This window comes from Oncorhynchus kisutch, unplaced genomic scaffold, assembly GCF_002021735.2.
Source record: "Oncorhynchus kisutch isolate 150728-3 unplaced genomic scaffold, Okis_V2 Okis07a-Okis12b_hom, whole genome shotgun sequence".
Lineage (NCBI taxonomy): Eukaryota > Metazoa > Chordata > Actinopteri > Salmoniformes > Salmonidae > Oncorhynchus > Oncorhynchus kisutch.
This window is the reverse complement of record NW_022261984.1, coordinates 3221829-3235640: the sequence shown is the minus strand read 5'-3', so window position 1 is coordinate 3235640 and position 13812 is coordinate 3221829. Positions and strand designations below refer to the sequence as shown.

Here is a 13812-nt window from a genome sequence, read left to right as displayed (position 1 = left end):
TCTCTCAGAACCTACAGTATGAACCACACTTAGTCACACTGACCTCTCTCAGAACCTACAGTATGAACCACACTTAGTCACACTGACCTCTCTCAGAACCTACAGTATGAACCACACTTAGTCACACTGACCTCTCTCAGAACCTACAGTATGAACCACACTTAGTCACACTGACCTCTCTCAGAACCTACAGTATGAACCACACTTAGTCACACTGACCTCTCTCAGAACCTACAGTATGTACAACAAAGAAAATCAGTCCAACTACTTAAACTGTGGTCAATCTTATTATAGCAGTAGTCTCTTACCTTAGGGTGGTCAGTGTTATTATAGAGCAGTAGTCTCTTACCTTGGGGTGGTCAGTGTTATTATAGAGCAGTAGTCTCTTACCTTGGGGTGGTCAGTGTTATTACAGCAGTAGTCTCTTACCTTGGGGTGGTCAGTGTTATTATAGAGCAGTAGTCTCTTACCTTGGGGTGGTCAGTGTTATTACAGCAGTAGTCTCTTACCTTGGGGTGGTCAGTGTTATTATAGAGCAGTAGTCTCTTACCTTGGGGTGGTCAGTGTTATTATAGAGCAGTAGTCTCTTACCTTGGGGTGGTCAGTGTTATTACAGCAGTAGTCTCTTACCTTGGGGTGGTCAGTGTTATTATAGAGCAGTAGTCTCCTACCTTGGGGTGGTCAGTGTTATTATAGAGCAGTAGTCTCTTACATTTAGGTTGTCAGTGTTATTATAAAGCAGTAGTCTCTTACCTTGGGGTGGTCAGTGTTATTATAGAGCAGTAGTCTCTTACCTTGGGGTGGTCAGTGTTATTATAGAGCAGTAGTCTCTTACCTTGGGGTGGTCAGTGTTATTATAGAGCAGTAGTCTCTTACCTTTTTAGTATGTTATGTGAATGTGTGTGTTACCAGGGTGCTGGTCTCCTGGTCCATTATTGGAGCAGTGTCTGCTGTCTCTTCTCTCTTGGTGCTGGTCTCCTGGTCCATTATTAGGAGCAGTGTCTGCTGTCTCTTCTCTCTTGGTGCTGGTCTCCTGGTCCATTATTAGGAGCATTGTCTGCTGTCTCTTCTCTCTTGGTGCTGGTCTCCTGGTCCATTATTAGGAGCAGTGTCTGCTGTCTCTTCTCTCTTGGTGCTGGTCTCCTGGTCCATCATTAGGAGCAGTGTCTGCTGTCTCTTCTCTCTTGGTTCTGGTCTCCTGGTCCATTATTAGGAGCAGTGTCTGCTGTCTCTTCTCTCTTGGTGCTGGTCTCCTGGTCCATTATTAGGAGCAGTGTCTGCTGTCTCTTCTCTCTTGGTGCTGGTCTCCTGGTCCATTATTAGGAGCAGTGCTGGTCTCACTGTCTCTCAGAGTGTCTGCACTGACGTAGATATATTAACAATCCTCTCCTTCATCTCACTTCTGTCCAAGTTGACATTCTTGTTCATATCTGGCTCAGGATAGTTGGCCTTTGACAACTTTAACAATGTCTGAGTCTTTTTTTCTATGTAGGTCTACTATACATTAAGTCTCTGCTTCTGGAATGTGCTCCTGAGTGGTGCTGCGGTCTAGGGCACTGCATGTAAGTGCTAGAGGTGTCCCTACTGACCCTGGCTGAGGTAGGCAGTCATTGTAAATAATAATGTGTTCTTAAATGACCGTCCTAGTTAACTAAATAAAACATAGAATTATTTTACATTAAGTCTCTGCTTCTAGTTATATCTCTGTCATCTGTGTGTCTCTGTCTGTATGACTGCTGTAGGTGTTAACTCTAGGGTTGTATCAACAAAATGACACGGGTAGTTGTGGCTATGCTAATACAACAATATAACACGTTTGCATACTTGTGTGAGAGATTGTTACAGTGGTTATTGTTAAACTATTTTCTGCAGCACAATATAAACCATTTCATGTCTCTACATGGTCATCTTGTCCAGAGTATATCTCAACACTGTCCTCCTGCCCAGGGAATGGGACTTGCTATTTGTGATGATGGACAGGACACTATCATACCAGGAAGATATAGATCATAGAGGGGAAGTGGAGAACAAAGACTAGCTGTTAACATATATTAAATATCATATGTAACAGCCCCAAGATAATTCAGGGAGTTTCCAGAACTCCTTCTTCCTTTCACCTTTCTGCTGATTTGGACCCTCTGTTTACTCCCAAATATACATCAACATGTTCAGTAGGTCCAGGACTACAAACATGGGTCATTATAATGTCCAGACAATAGATTTTAGACTACAAACTGCTCCAAGTGGATATTGAGGATGGGAAGGCTTAACCAGTGAGGAGGAGATGACAACAGAAACGGACGCAGCTCTGTTCTCTCTAAATGAACCTGATTGGTCGAGGAGTTCGTTGAACCACTGAAAATAACAACTTAACTCCCCTCTTTTGAGACCCATATTGCAGAGTCTGATGTACTATCTTCATGTTGACTCTGGTAAACAGGAAGCTACAATGTCAGGAAACAAGTAGGACTTTTATTAATATACTAATACAAATAAATTCAACATTTGTGTCTGAGTTTGAGACAAAGAGAGAGAGAGACAGAGACAGAGGAAGAAGTTCTGTGCACTGTAGGCTACTGTATGTTTTACAGCATGTTGTCATGGTGATTTTAAACCGCTTTCTCACAAATCCAGTTGAGTTTGCTGTCACATGACATGTCATTCCATGCCTTTAGAGGACTCTGGTCTTTGTGTATCTCAGCACAGTCCTCGTCCCCATTAGGACCTGCATTATCAGGCTGTTTGGAATACCAGTACCTACAGGGTTAAAAACAGTCAGATATCATGGTTAATACCAGTACCTACAGGGTTAAAAACAGTCAGATATCATGGTTAATACCAGTACCTACAGGGTTAAAAACAGTCAGACATCATGGTTAATACCAGTACCTACAGGGTTAAAAACAGTCAGATATCATGGTTAATACCAGTACCTACAGGGTTAAAAACAGTCAGATATCATGGTTAACACCAATACCTACAGGGTTAAAAACAGTCAGATATCATGGTTAATACCAGTACCTACAGGGTTAAAAACAGTCAGATAACATGGTTAATACCAGTACCTACAGGATTAAAAACAGTCAGACATCATGGTTAATACCAGTACCTACAGGGTTAAAAACAGTCAGATATCATGGTTAATACCAGTACCTACAGGGTTAAAAACAGTCAGATATCATGGTTAATACCAGTACCTACAGGGTTAAAAACAGTCAGACATCATGGTTAATACCAGTACCTACAGGGTTAAAAACAGTCAGACATCATGGTTAATACCAGTACCTACAGGGTTAAAAACAGTCAGATATCATGGTTAATACCAGTACCTACAGGGTTAAAAACAGTCAGATATCATGGTTAATACCAGTACCTACAGGGTTAAAAACAGTCAGATATCATGGTTAACACCAGTACCTACAGGGTTAAAAACAGTCAGATATCATGGTTAATACCAGTACCTACAGGGTTAAAACAGCCAGATATAATGGTTAATACCAGTACCTACAGGGTTAATAACAGTCAGATATCATGGTTAATACCAGTACCCACAGGGTTAATAACAGTCAGATATCATGGTTAATACCAGTACCTACATGGTTAAAAACAGTCAGACATCACAGTTACAACATCATAATACTAAATAATATGTCAACATTTTATAGGTAACTGCGTTGACTGCTATCATCAATATCAGTAACCTGCATAGAAACATGTTGAATGGAGCCTTATTGACAGATTAGTTATCATCTCTCACCTTGTGGTCAGTGGGGTGCCGTCCACCCATTTCCAGGTCCCCTCCTTAACAGAGTCATTCAGACCAATCCAGACTCTCTTCTTGAGGTTGAAGAGAAATGTCTGTTGTTGAGAAAGATAGATTAACAGACGTTTATGTTTGATCATATTTACCCCTTGCACACCCATCCCCACTCCCTCTCCCTCTCCCTCTTTCTCTCACCTGTTCCTTATCACTGTTTATGATCACCAGGTCTGCTCCTCTCTTCAGACAGTCCTCTCTGCTCTCCTTCCAGGTTTTAGACTCAGTAGACAGGAAGTACCAACTGGATTCAAACTTCTGCCAGCCTTTAGGACAGGTTTGAATATATTGATGACATACGCATTTCCTTCAATTTATCACACTGGAAACTTATTGAAAGAACACAGACTGATGATAAGTTGTGTGGTATTAATGATAATTTATTACTGTAGGTTTACTCACTGAGATTGGTAAGCCTCCCGCTAAGAAAATGTATCTCAGTCTGTAGCTTGTCTCTCTCTTTGGTCATGGTGTTGTAACTGGTCTGTAGCCGGTCTCTCTTTTTAGTCAGGGTGCTGTAACTATTCTGTAGCTGGTCTCTCTCTTTAGTCAGGGTGTTGTATCTGGTCTGTATGTGGTCTCTCTCTTTAGTCAGGGTGTTGTAACTGGTCTGTATCTGGTATCTCTCTTTAGTCAGGTTGTTGTGGCTGGTCAGTAGCTGTTTGATCTCTGCAGATGTGTTGGTTTTATAGGCTAAGAAGCTCTTAGAGACCCCATCATCTGTTATAACAACAACAAAGTGTATCAATAAAATAGATAATCTGGTGAATTGTAGGTGAATGCTGGTGAATTGTAGGAATTATAACTTCAGACTTACAGTAGACAGACAGGCCTATGATCCCAGCCAGTAGAACACACAGCAGCCCCAGACACACTGCAGCAACTAGGAAGAGTCTCTTCCCTGAGCTATCAGGCTCTGTGGACACAGGTACTGTACATAGCATCAATGAGACACAATCACACTTTTAAAGTGATGTTTTCTCACCCCATCTCTCTACCTGTTGAGGGGGACTTGTGGTTGTTAAAGATACAGCTGTTCACATTAACAGGAAATATAGTGGCCAGTTATAGTTATCTCCTAGCCTTGCTAACGGTATCCAGCTAGCTAATGTTAGTAGAATTCATATGTTTAAGACATTCGTAACATATACAAATTGTATTTCGTACAAAATGTAAATCGTAACATCATAGAAATATTCATTTGTAACATACAAAATGGATCACGGTGTCACATCCTGACCTTAGAGAGCCTTTTACTGTCTCTATTTGGTTTGGTCAGGGTGTGATTAGGGGTGGGCATTCTATGTTTTTGTTTTCCTATTTCTATGTTTTGGCCGGGTATGGTTCTCAATCAGGGACAGCTGTCTATCGTTGTCTCTGATTGGGAACCATCCTTAAATAGCCCTTTTCCCTCCTTTCCTTGTGGGAAGTTAACTTTGTTTGTGGCACATAGCTTCACGGTTGTTTTGAATTGTTTATTGTTTTTTGTCGGCGTCATCCTAAATAAAGGGAATATGTACGATCACCATGCTGCGCTTTGGTTCTCTTCATTCCACAGCCGTGACACATGGACATCCACAAATTGATACATATCATATGAAACATATTACAGTAAATGGATTGACTCGGATTTACGTACATAATAATACAAATGCAATGAGTCTTAAAGGAACAACCTTCCTTTATGAGATGTAGTATTTAGTGTTTCATGTATCCTTTTCCACAAGTATATCAATTCCAAAGCGTTCCCTTGTGAAGTAAGACCTATATTTGGAAGACACGTTGTATTCTGTTTTTTGAATATTTAATCATCTGTTTGTTACAGTTTATTTTACTCAGTTGACTTTGAAGCCTTGGGGCATGAGGCATCGGCCAAACTCATCACATTAACATAGGCACAATTGTTTATGCGGCAAGTGGAAGGATAAGAACCATTAGTTTAAACTTCCACATGTGTGTCTCTATGACTACTGTGTACTTACCAGTGTTCTGAGATTCAGGTTGTTTATCTGTGCTCCTGTTCACAGTATCCTGTCCACAGCTCTCCCTGTCCACATTAGCATAAATATCCTCCATATAAAGGCGAATTGTAATTGCCCCCTTAAAATATACTTTGGTACTTTATGGATCTACACACAGTACAATGGACAGTATATTCTGTGATATACTGTATCCTGTTAAACAGCTGCTTTAGTGTAACAGTCTGCTGTGTCTGAGAACGTACAGTGTTATAGGTGTAGGGAGGACTTCACACCTGAGAACGTACAGTGGTTTGAGAAGACAACAACCTCCAGAAAGAGACACAGCAGCAGATAGACACCATGATGAGTGTGTGGGTATGTAGCAGACAGGTCCACTGGTGCTTGGTGAATTGTGTTGCCGTAGGTAACCTACACGTTGTCCCTTGAACAGTGAAGGTTGTGAGTCATTCTCACCTTCTATTAGCATTGATTTTGTGTGAGTCAGTTTCCTCTAAGTAATGTTCTGCCATCTGTGTGGGTCCAGGTAACACTGTTTAAAGTATTTAATCACATTTCATCAGGAAGATGGTAGACCTTGTTAAAACTTCTTATTGCTGCAGGGACAGTATTGAGTAGCTTGGATGAAAAGGTGCCCAGAGGTGCCCAGAGTGAACTGCCAGCTCCTCAGTCCCAGTTGCTAATATATGCATATTATTATTAGTTATGGATAGAAAACACTCTGAAGTTTCTAAAACTGTTTGAATGACGTCTGTGAGTATAACAGAACTCATATGGCAGGCAAAAACCCAGGAACAAAATCCAACCAGAAAGTGGCAAATCTAAGGTTTGTAGGTTTTCAACTCATCACCTATTGAGTACACAGTGGGATATGGGTCAGTTTGCACTTCCTACGGCTTCCACTCGATGTCAACAGTCTGTAGAACCTTGTCTGATGCTTCTACTGTGAGTGGGGCCGAATGAGACTGGAATGAGTAAGGTCTATCATGACCTGACCATGCTCTGACCATGCGCGTTCACATGAAAGGGAGCTCTGTTCCATCGCACTTCTGAAGACAATGGAAATCTCCGGTTGGAACATTATTGAAGATTTATGTTAAAAACATCCTAAAGATTGATTCAATACAACGTTTGACATGTTTCTACTGACCGTTATGGAACTTTTTGACATTTCGTCTGCTTTAGTGAACGCGCTTCCTGACTTTGGATTTGTTTACCAAACACGCTAACAAAATAGCTATTTGGACGTAAATGATGGACATTAACGAACAAAACAAACATTTCTTGTGGAAGTGGGAGTCCTGGGAGTGCATTCCGACGAAGATCAGCAAAGGTAAGTGAAGATTTACAATGCTATTTATGAGTTTTGTTGACTGCACAATTTGGCAGGTAACTGTATGGCTTCCTTTTGTGGCTGAATGCTGTTCTCAGATTATTGAATATTGTGCTTTTGCCGTAAAGCTTTTGAAATCTGACACAGCGGTTGCATTAAGAACAAGTGTATCTTTAATTCTATGTAAAACATGTATCTTTCATCAAAGTTTATGATGAGTATTTCTGTTATTTGATGTGGCTCTCAGCAATTTCTCCGGATATTTTGGAGGCGTTTCTGAATATGGCGGCAATGTAAACTGAGGTTTATGGATATAAATATGAACTTTATCGAACAAAACATATAAGTGTTGTTTAACATGAAATCCTACTACCTACTATGACAACGTTCTCAACCTACCATGACAACGTTCTCTCTCTCTCTCACACACACACACACACACACACACACACACACACACACACACAGATTACACTTCCGGCGCCGACAGAGATGGCCGCCTCGCTTCGCGTTCCTAGGAAACTATGCAGTTTTTGTTTTTTACGTGTTATTTCTTACAGTAGTACCCCAGGTCATCTTAGGTTTCATTACATACAGTCGAGAAGATGTATTATAGAAGCCACGTACTATTTGCATTTGAAAATGTAATGGAAAGAGAGAGAGAGAAAAAACATGTGTTGATAATGGTATGCTCATCTTAGAGAATATCTTTAAAGCTGTAAAAACATGTGTTGATAATGGTATGCTCATCTTAGAGAATGTCTTTAAAGCTGTAAAAACATGTGTTGATAATGGTATGCTCATCTTAGAGAATGTCTTTAAAGCTGTAAAAACATAGGACTATGTCTATATTTGAGGAGGATATCGATATTACAGTGTCTGACTGTCTGGATCTCTGTGTTGTTTAGGTACTGGCAATCTCACCTGTTTAGTGTGTAGTGTGTAGTGTGTAGTGTGTAGTGTGTGTTTGTGTGTTTGTGTGTGTGTGTGTGTTCATGCAATCTTACCTGAAGCAACAACTCCATCTCGTGGACTGGGCTTGAAGGTTCTTACGTTGGCATATATTTGGCCATCAATGTCTGTGTTCTTCATGGTATCAGGCTCATCGTCTTCAAATCCATCTGGGATTTCATAGACTCCCTCTGACATCTTAACACACTTGTGATCAAATACAGTAACTTCTACTTCTAACCTGAACTCTAATATACATCTATAGCTGTGTCTTCTTCCTGCACTGTCCTGCGTCTGTGTGATTTATGGTAGTGAAACTCTTTATCAGTCTACCACAGTGGATGATAAATTGTGAAATCGACACAACACTGGCCAACACGTGACTTGCACCAACCTTAGTTTGATAATAAACTACACTGTATGACTATATATTGTGCTATATGATGTATGTGTGAATTCAAAGGATCACAATTTTGGATCTGCTGAAGTAAATTGGGATCCTGTTAATTGACATATACACTACATATATCCTAACTGAGTTTACAGCACTCATACGAATTGCAAAAATCGCTGAAGTTGGAGACTTTTATCTCCCTCACCAACTTCAAACATCTGCTATCTGAGCAGCTAACCGATCGCTGCAGCTGTACATAGTCTATCGGTAAATAGCCCACCCATTTTCACCTACCTCATCCCCATACTGTTTTTTTTATTTACTTTTCTGCTCTTTTGCACACCAATATCTCTACCTGTACATAACCATCTGATCATTTATCAATCCAGTGTTAATCTGCAAAATTGTAATTATTCGCCTACCTCCTCATGCCTTTTTCACACAATGTATATAGACTCCCCCTTTTTGTCTACTGTGTTATTGACTTGTTAATTGTTTACTCCATGTGTAACTCTGTGTTGTCTGTTCACACTGCTATGCTTTATCTTGGCCAGGTCGCAGTTGCAAATGAGAACTTGTTCTCAACTAGCCTACCTGGTTAAATAAAGGTGTTCTCAACTAGCCTACCTGGTTAAATAAAGGTGTTCTCAACTAGCCTACCTGGTTAAATAAAGGTGAAATAAAAAAATAAAAAATAAATAGCCTTCAAATGGAGACCACATTATGGCTCTCACTCTGTGATTAGTGTTGTAGGGGGAAGTTGCCCCTAGACGCTGATATTAGGTCTGTTTCAAATTTCCACCACAAATGGTTAAGGTTAAGATTGGGGGAGGGAAACCTGATCCTAGATCTGTACCTAGGGGAAACTTCCCCCTGTGTTGTGACTGGCCACCAATGACCAATGGGGTCTTTGTTCTATCTATGCTGACTGTGAAGAATTACTCAGAATGAAAAAGCAGAAGTTCTGACAATATCTCCATAGTTTCAGTTTTAAGGGAAATGAAAGAAGAATAAATAGCCTCCACATGATTTATTATAAAAAGTTGATATTTCCACCCATAACATATACATACTGGTTACATCTAATGACACAACTCTCTCTGCACTGATTCCAATGTTCCACATGACATCTACCTACATGAACTATTATACAACTCTACAGCTCTACTCTATTCCACAGGAGGAGAGAAAGCATCACACAGCTCATTAGATACAGGGACAGAGTCAAAGGTTGGACGTAGTACTAACTACAGGTTAGGGGGCGGCAGCGTAGCCTAGTGGTTAGAGCGTTGGACTAGTAACCAGAAGGTTGCAAGTTCAAACCCTCGAGCTGACAAGGTACAAATCTGTCGTTCTGCCCCTCAACAGGCAGTTAACCCACTGTTCCTGGTCATTGAAAATAAGAATTTGTTCTTAACTGACTTGCCTGGTTAAATAAAGGTTAAATAAAATAAACAGGTACAGCTGTAGTGTTGGTGACAGAGACCTGGGTGGATGTAGTACTAACTACAGGTACAGCTGTAGTGTTGGTGACAGAGACCTGGGTGGATGTAGTACTAACTACAGGTACAGCTGTAGTGTTGGTGACAGAGACCTGGGTGGATGTAGTACTAACTACAGGTACAGCTGTAGTGTTGGTGACAGAGACCTGGGTGGATGTAGTACTAACTACAGGTACAGCTGTAGTGTTGGTGACAGAGACCTGGGTGGATGTAGTACTAACTACAGGTACAGCTGTAGTGTTGGTGACAGAGACCTGGGTGGACGTAGTACTAACTACAGGTACAACTGTAGTGTTGGTGACAGAGACCTGGGTGGACGTAGTACTAACTACAGGTACAACTGTAGTGTTGGTGACAGAGACCTGGGTGGATGTAGTACTAACTACAGGTACAGCTGTAGTGTTGGTGACAGAGACCTGGGTGGATGTAGTACTAACTACAGGTACAGCTGTAGTGTTGGTGACAGAGACCTGGGTGGATGTAGTACTAACTACAGGTACAGCTGTAGTGTTGGTGACAGAGACCTGGGTGGATGTAGTACTAACTACAGGTACAGCTGTAGTGTTGGTGACAGAGACCTGGGTGGATGTAGTACTAACTACAGGTACAGCTGTAGTGTTGGTGACAGAGACCTGGGTGGATGTAGTACTAACTACAGGTACAGCTGTAGTGTTGGTGACAGAGACCTGGGTGGATGTAGTACTAACTACAGGTACAGCTGTAGTGTTGGTGACAGAGACCTGGGTGGATGTAGTACTAACTACAGGTACAGCTGTAGTGTTGGTGACAGAGACCTGGGTGGATGTAGTACTAACTACAGGTACAGCTGTAGTGTTGGTGACAGAGACCTGGGTGGATGTAGTACTAACTACAGGTACAGCTGTAGTGTTGGTGACAGAGACCTGGGTGGATGTAGTACTAACTACAGTTACAGCTGTAGTGTTGGTGACAGAGACCTGGGTGGATGTAGTACTAACTACAGGTACAGCTGTAGTGTTGGTGACAGAGACCTGGGTGGATGTAGTACTAACTACAGGTACAGCTGTAGTGTTAGTGATAGAGACCTGGGTGGATGTAGTACTAACTACAGGTACAGCTGTAGTGTTGGTGACAGAGACCTGGGTGGATGTAGTACTAACTACAGTTACAGCTGTAGTGTTGGTGACAGAGACCTGGGTGGATATAGTACTAACTACAGGTACAGCTGTAGTGTTGGTGACAGAGACCTGGGTGGATGTAGTACTAACTACAGTTACAGCTGTAGTGTTGGTGACAGAGACCTGGGTGGATGTAGTACTAACTACAGTTACAGCTGTAGTGTTGGTGACAGAGACCTGGGTGGATGTAGTACTAACTACAGGTACAGCTGTAGTGTTGGTGACAGAGACCTGGGTGGATGTAGTACTAACTACAGTTACAGCTGTAGTGTTGGTGACAGAGACCTGGGTGGATGTAGTACTAACTACAGGTACAGCTGTAGTGTTGGTGACAGAGACCTGGGTGGATGTAGTACTAACTACAGGTACAGCTGTAGTGTTGGTGACAGAGACCTGGGTGGATGTAGTACTAACTACAGGTACAACTGTAGTGTTGGTGACAGAGACCTGGGTGGATGTAGTACTAACTACAGGTACAACTGTAGTGTTGGTGACAGAGACCTGGGTGGATGTAGTACTAACTACAGGTACAGCTGTAGTGTTGGTGACAGAGACCTGGGCCTGGTTTCCCAAAAGCATATTAAGGCTAAGTTAATCTTAGAACAATAGGATCCTATGATAATAACGATGGACTTAGCCGGTATTAGATGATATTGGGAATCTGGGCCCTGGGATGTAGAGCTCACAACCACCACCACCACCACCACAGAGTATTTCACTGAGCCAAGACACACACCCATGTTGCCTGCCCTGTCCACTACATCTTTGATCAGCAGGTGGCGCTGCAAGCCACCCGGGGTCACGTTCTCGGCCCACCGCCGTAGAAGTGTTGAGGGTCCCGTTTCCCTGGCATAGGGTGACACAGAGCTGTGTAAGGACATCAGGGATAAAATTGTTGACACCGTCGGTGAGGTTGGCAGAGTGCTGCTGATAAGGGGTACTGAAGTCGGCCGGGCAGTTGGTTCAAGGGGGATCTGTCATCTGTAGGGAGAGGAGATGGAGCAGACAGACAGAGAGAGAGACACAGAGAGAGAGACTGGGACATACAGTGGGGAGAACAAGTATTTGATACACTGCCAATTTTGCAGGTTTTCCTACTTACAAAGCATGTAGTAAGTCATTTTTATCATATGTACACTTCAACTGTGAGAGATGGAATCTAAAACAAGAATCCAGAAAATCACATTGTATGATTTTGAAGTAATTAATTTGCATTTTATTGCATGACATAAGTATTTGATCACCTACCAACCAGTAAGAATTTCCGGCTCTCACAGACCTATTAGATTTTCTTTAAGAAGCCCTTCTGTTCTCCACTCATTACCTGTATTAACTGCACCTGTTTGAACTCGTTACCTGTATAAAAGACACCTGTTAACACACTCAATCAAACAGACTCCAACCTCTCCACAATAGCCAAGACCAGAGAGCTGTGTAAGGACATCAGGGATAAAATTGTAGACCTGCACAATGCTGGGATGGGCTACAGGACAATAGGCAAGCAGATTGGTGAGAAGGCAACAACTGTTGGCGCAATTATTAGAAAATGGAAGAAGTTCAAGATGGCGGTCAATCACCCTCGGTCTGGGGCTCCATGCAAGATCTCACCTCGTGGGGCATCATTGATCATGAGGAAGGTGAGGGATCAGTCCAGAACTACACGGCAGGACCTGGTCAATGACCTGAAGAGAGCTGGGACCACAGTCTCAATGAAAACCATTAGTAACACACTACGCCGTCATAGATTAAAATCCTGCAGAGCACGCAACGTCCCCCTGCTCAAGCCAGTTCATGTCCAGGCCCATCTGAAGTTTGCCAATGACCATCTGGATGATCCAGAGGAGGAGTGGGAGAAGGTCATGTGGTCTGATGAGACAAAAATAGAGCGTTTTGGTCTAAACTCCACTCAATGTGTTTGGAGGAAGAAGAAGGATGAGTACAACCCCAAGAACACCATCCTAACCGTGAAGCATGGAGGTGGAAACATCATTCTTTGGCGATGCTTTTCTGCAAAGGGGACAGGACAACTGCACCGTATTGAAGGGAGAATGGATGGGGCCATGTATCGCAAGATCTTGGCCTACAACCTCCTTCCCTCAGTAAGGGCATTGAAGATGGGTTGTGGCTGGGTCTTCCAGCATGATAACGACCCGAAACACACAGCCAGGGCAACTAAAGAGTGGCTCCGTAAGAAGCATCTCAAGGTCCTGGAGTGGCCTAGCCAGTCTCCAGACCTGAACCCAACAGAAAATATTTGGAGGGAGCTGAAAGTCTGTATTGCCCAGCGACAGCCACGAAACCTGAAGGATCTGGAGAAGGTCTGTATGGAGGAGTGGGCCAAAATCCCTGCTGCAGTGTGTGCAAACCTGGTCAAGAACTACAGGAAATGTATGAACCAAATATAAATTTCTGCTTTTCTGATGTATCAAATACTTATGTCATGCAATAAAATGCAAATTATTTACTTAAAAATCATACAATGTGAGTTTTTGGATTTTTGTTTTAGATTCCGTCTCTCACAGTTGAAGTGTACCTATGATAAAAAAATTACAGACCTCTACATGCTTTGTAAGTAGGGAAACCTGCAAAATTGGCAGTGTATCAAATACTTCTTCTCCCCACTGTATATCTTAACCTAAAATAATCAGAAGAAGAGGTTTTTGCTCTAGACAGTGTAAT

General features: G+C 42.1%; 1 protein-coding gene across 2 annotated transcripts; it reads right to left on the bottom strand.

Moving 5' to 3' along the window:
- Positions 1-2450: 2450 nt before the first annotated feature.
- On the bottom strand, positions 2451-8392 carry LOC116360153 (CD209 antigen-like protein C). 2 transcript variants are annotated; one of them, XM_031814921.1, is made up of 6 exons: positions 8137-8392; positions 4635-4748; positions 4220-4537; positions 3959-4083; positions 3758-3858; positions 2451-2757 (listed from the first exon to the last, which is right to left on the bottom strand). In XM_031814921.1, exons 1-6 carry the CDS (start codon positions 8276-8278, stop codon positions 2610-2612), a joined length of 948 nt encoding a protein of 315 aa, XP_031670781.1. In that variant the 5' UTR covers positions 8279-8392; the 3' UTR covers positions 2451-2609. The 2 variants fall into 2 exon arrangements, with proteins under 2 accessions (XP_031670781.1, XP_031670782.1); XM_031814922.1 differs by having other exon boundaries at positions 4635-4733.
- Positions 8393-13812: the final 5420 nt, after the last annotated feature.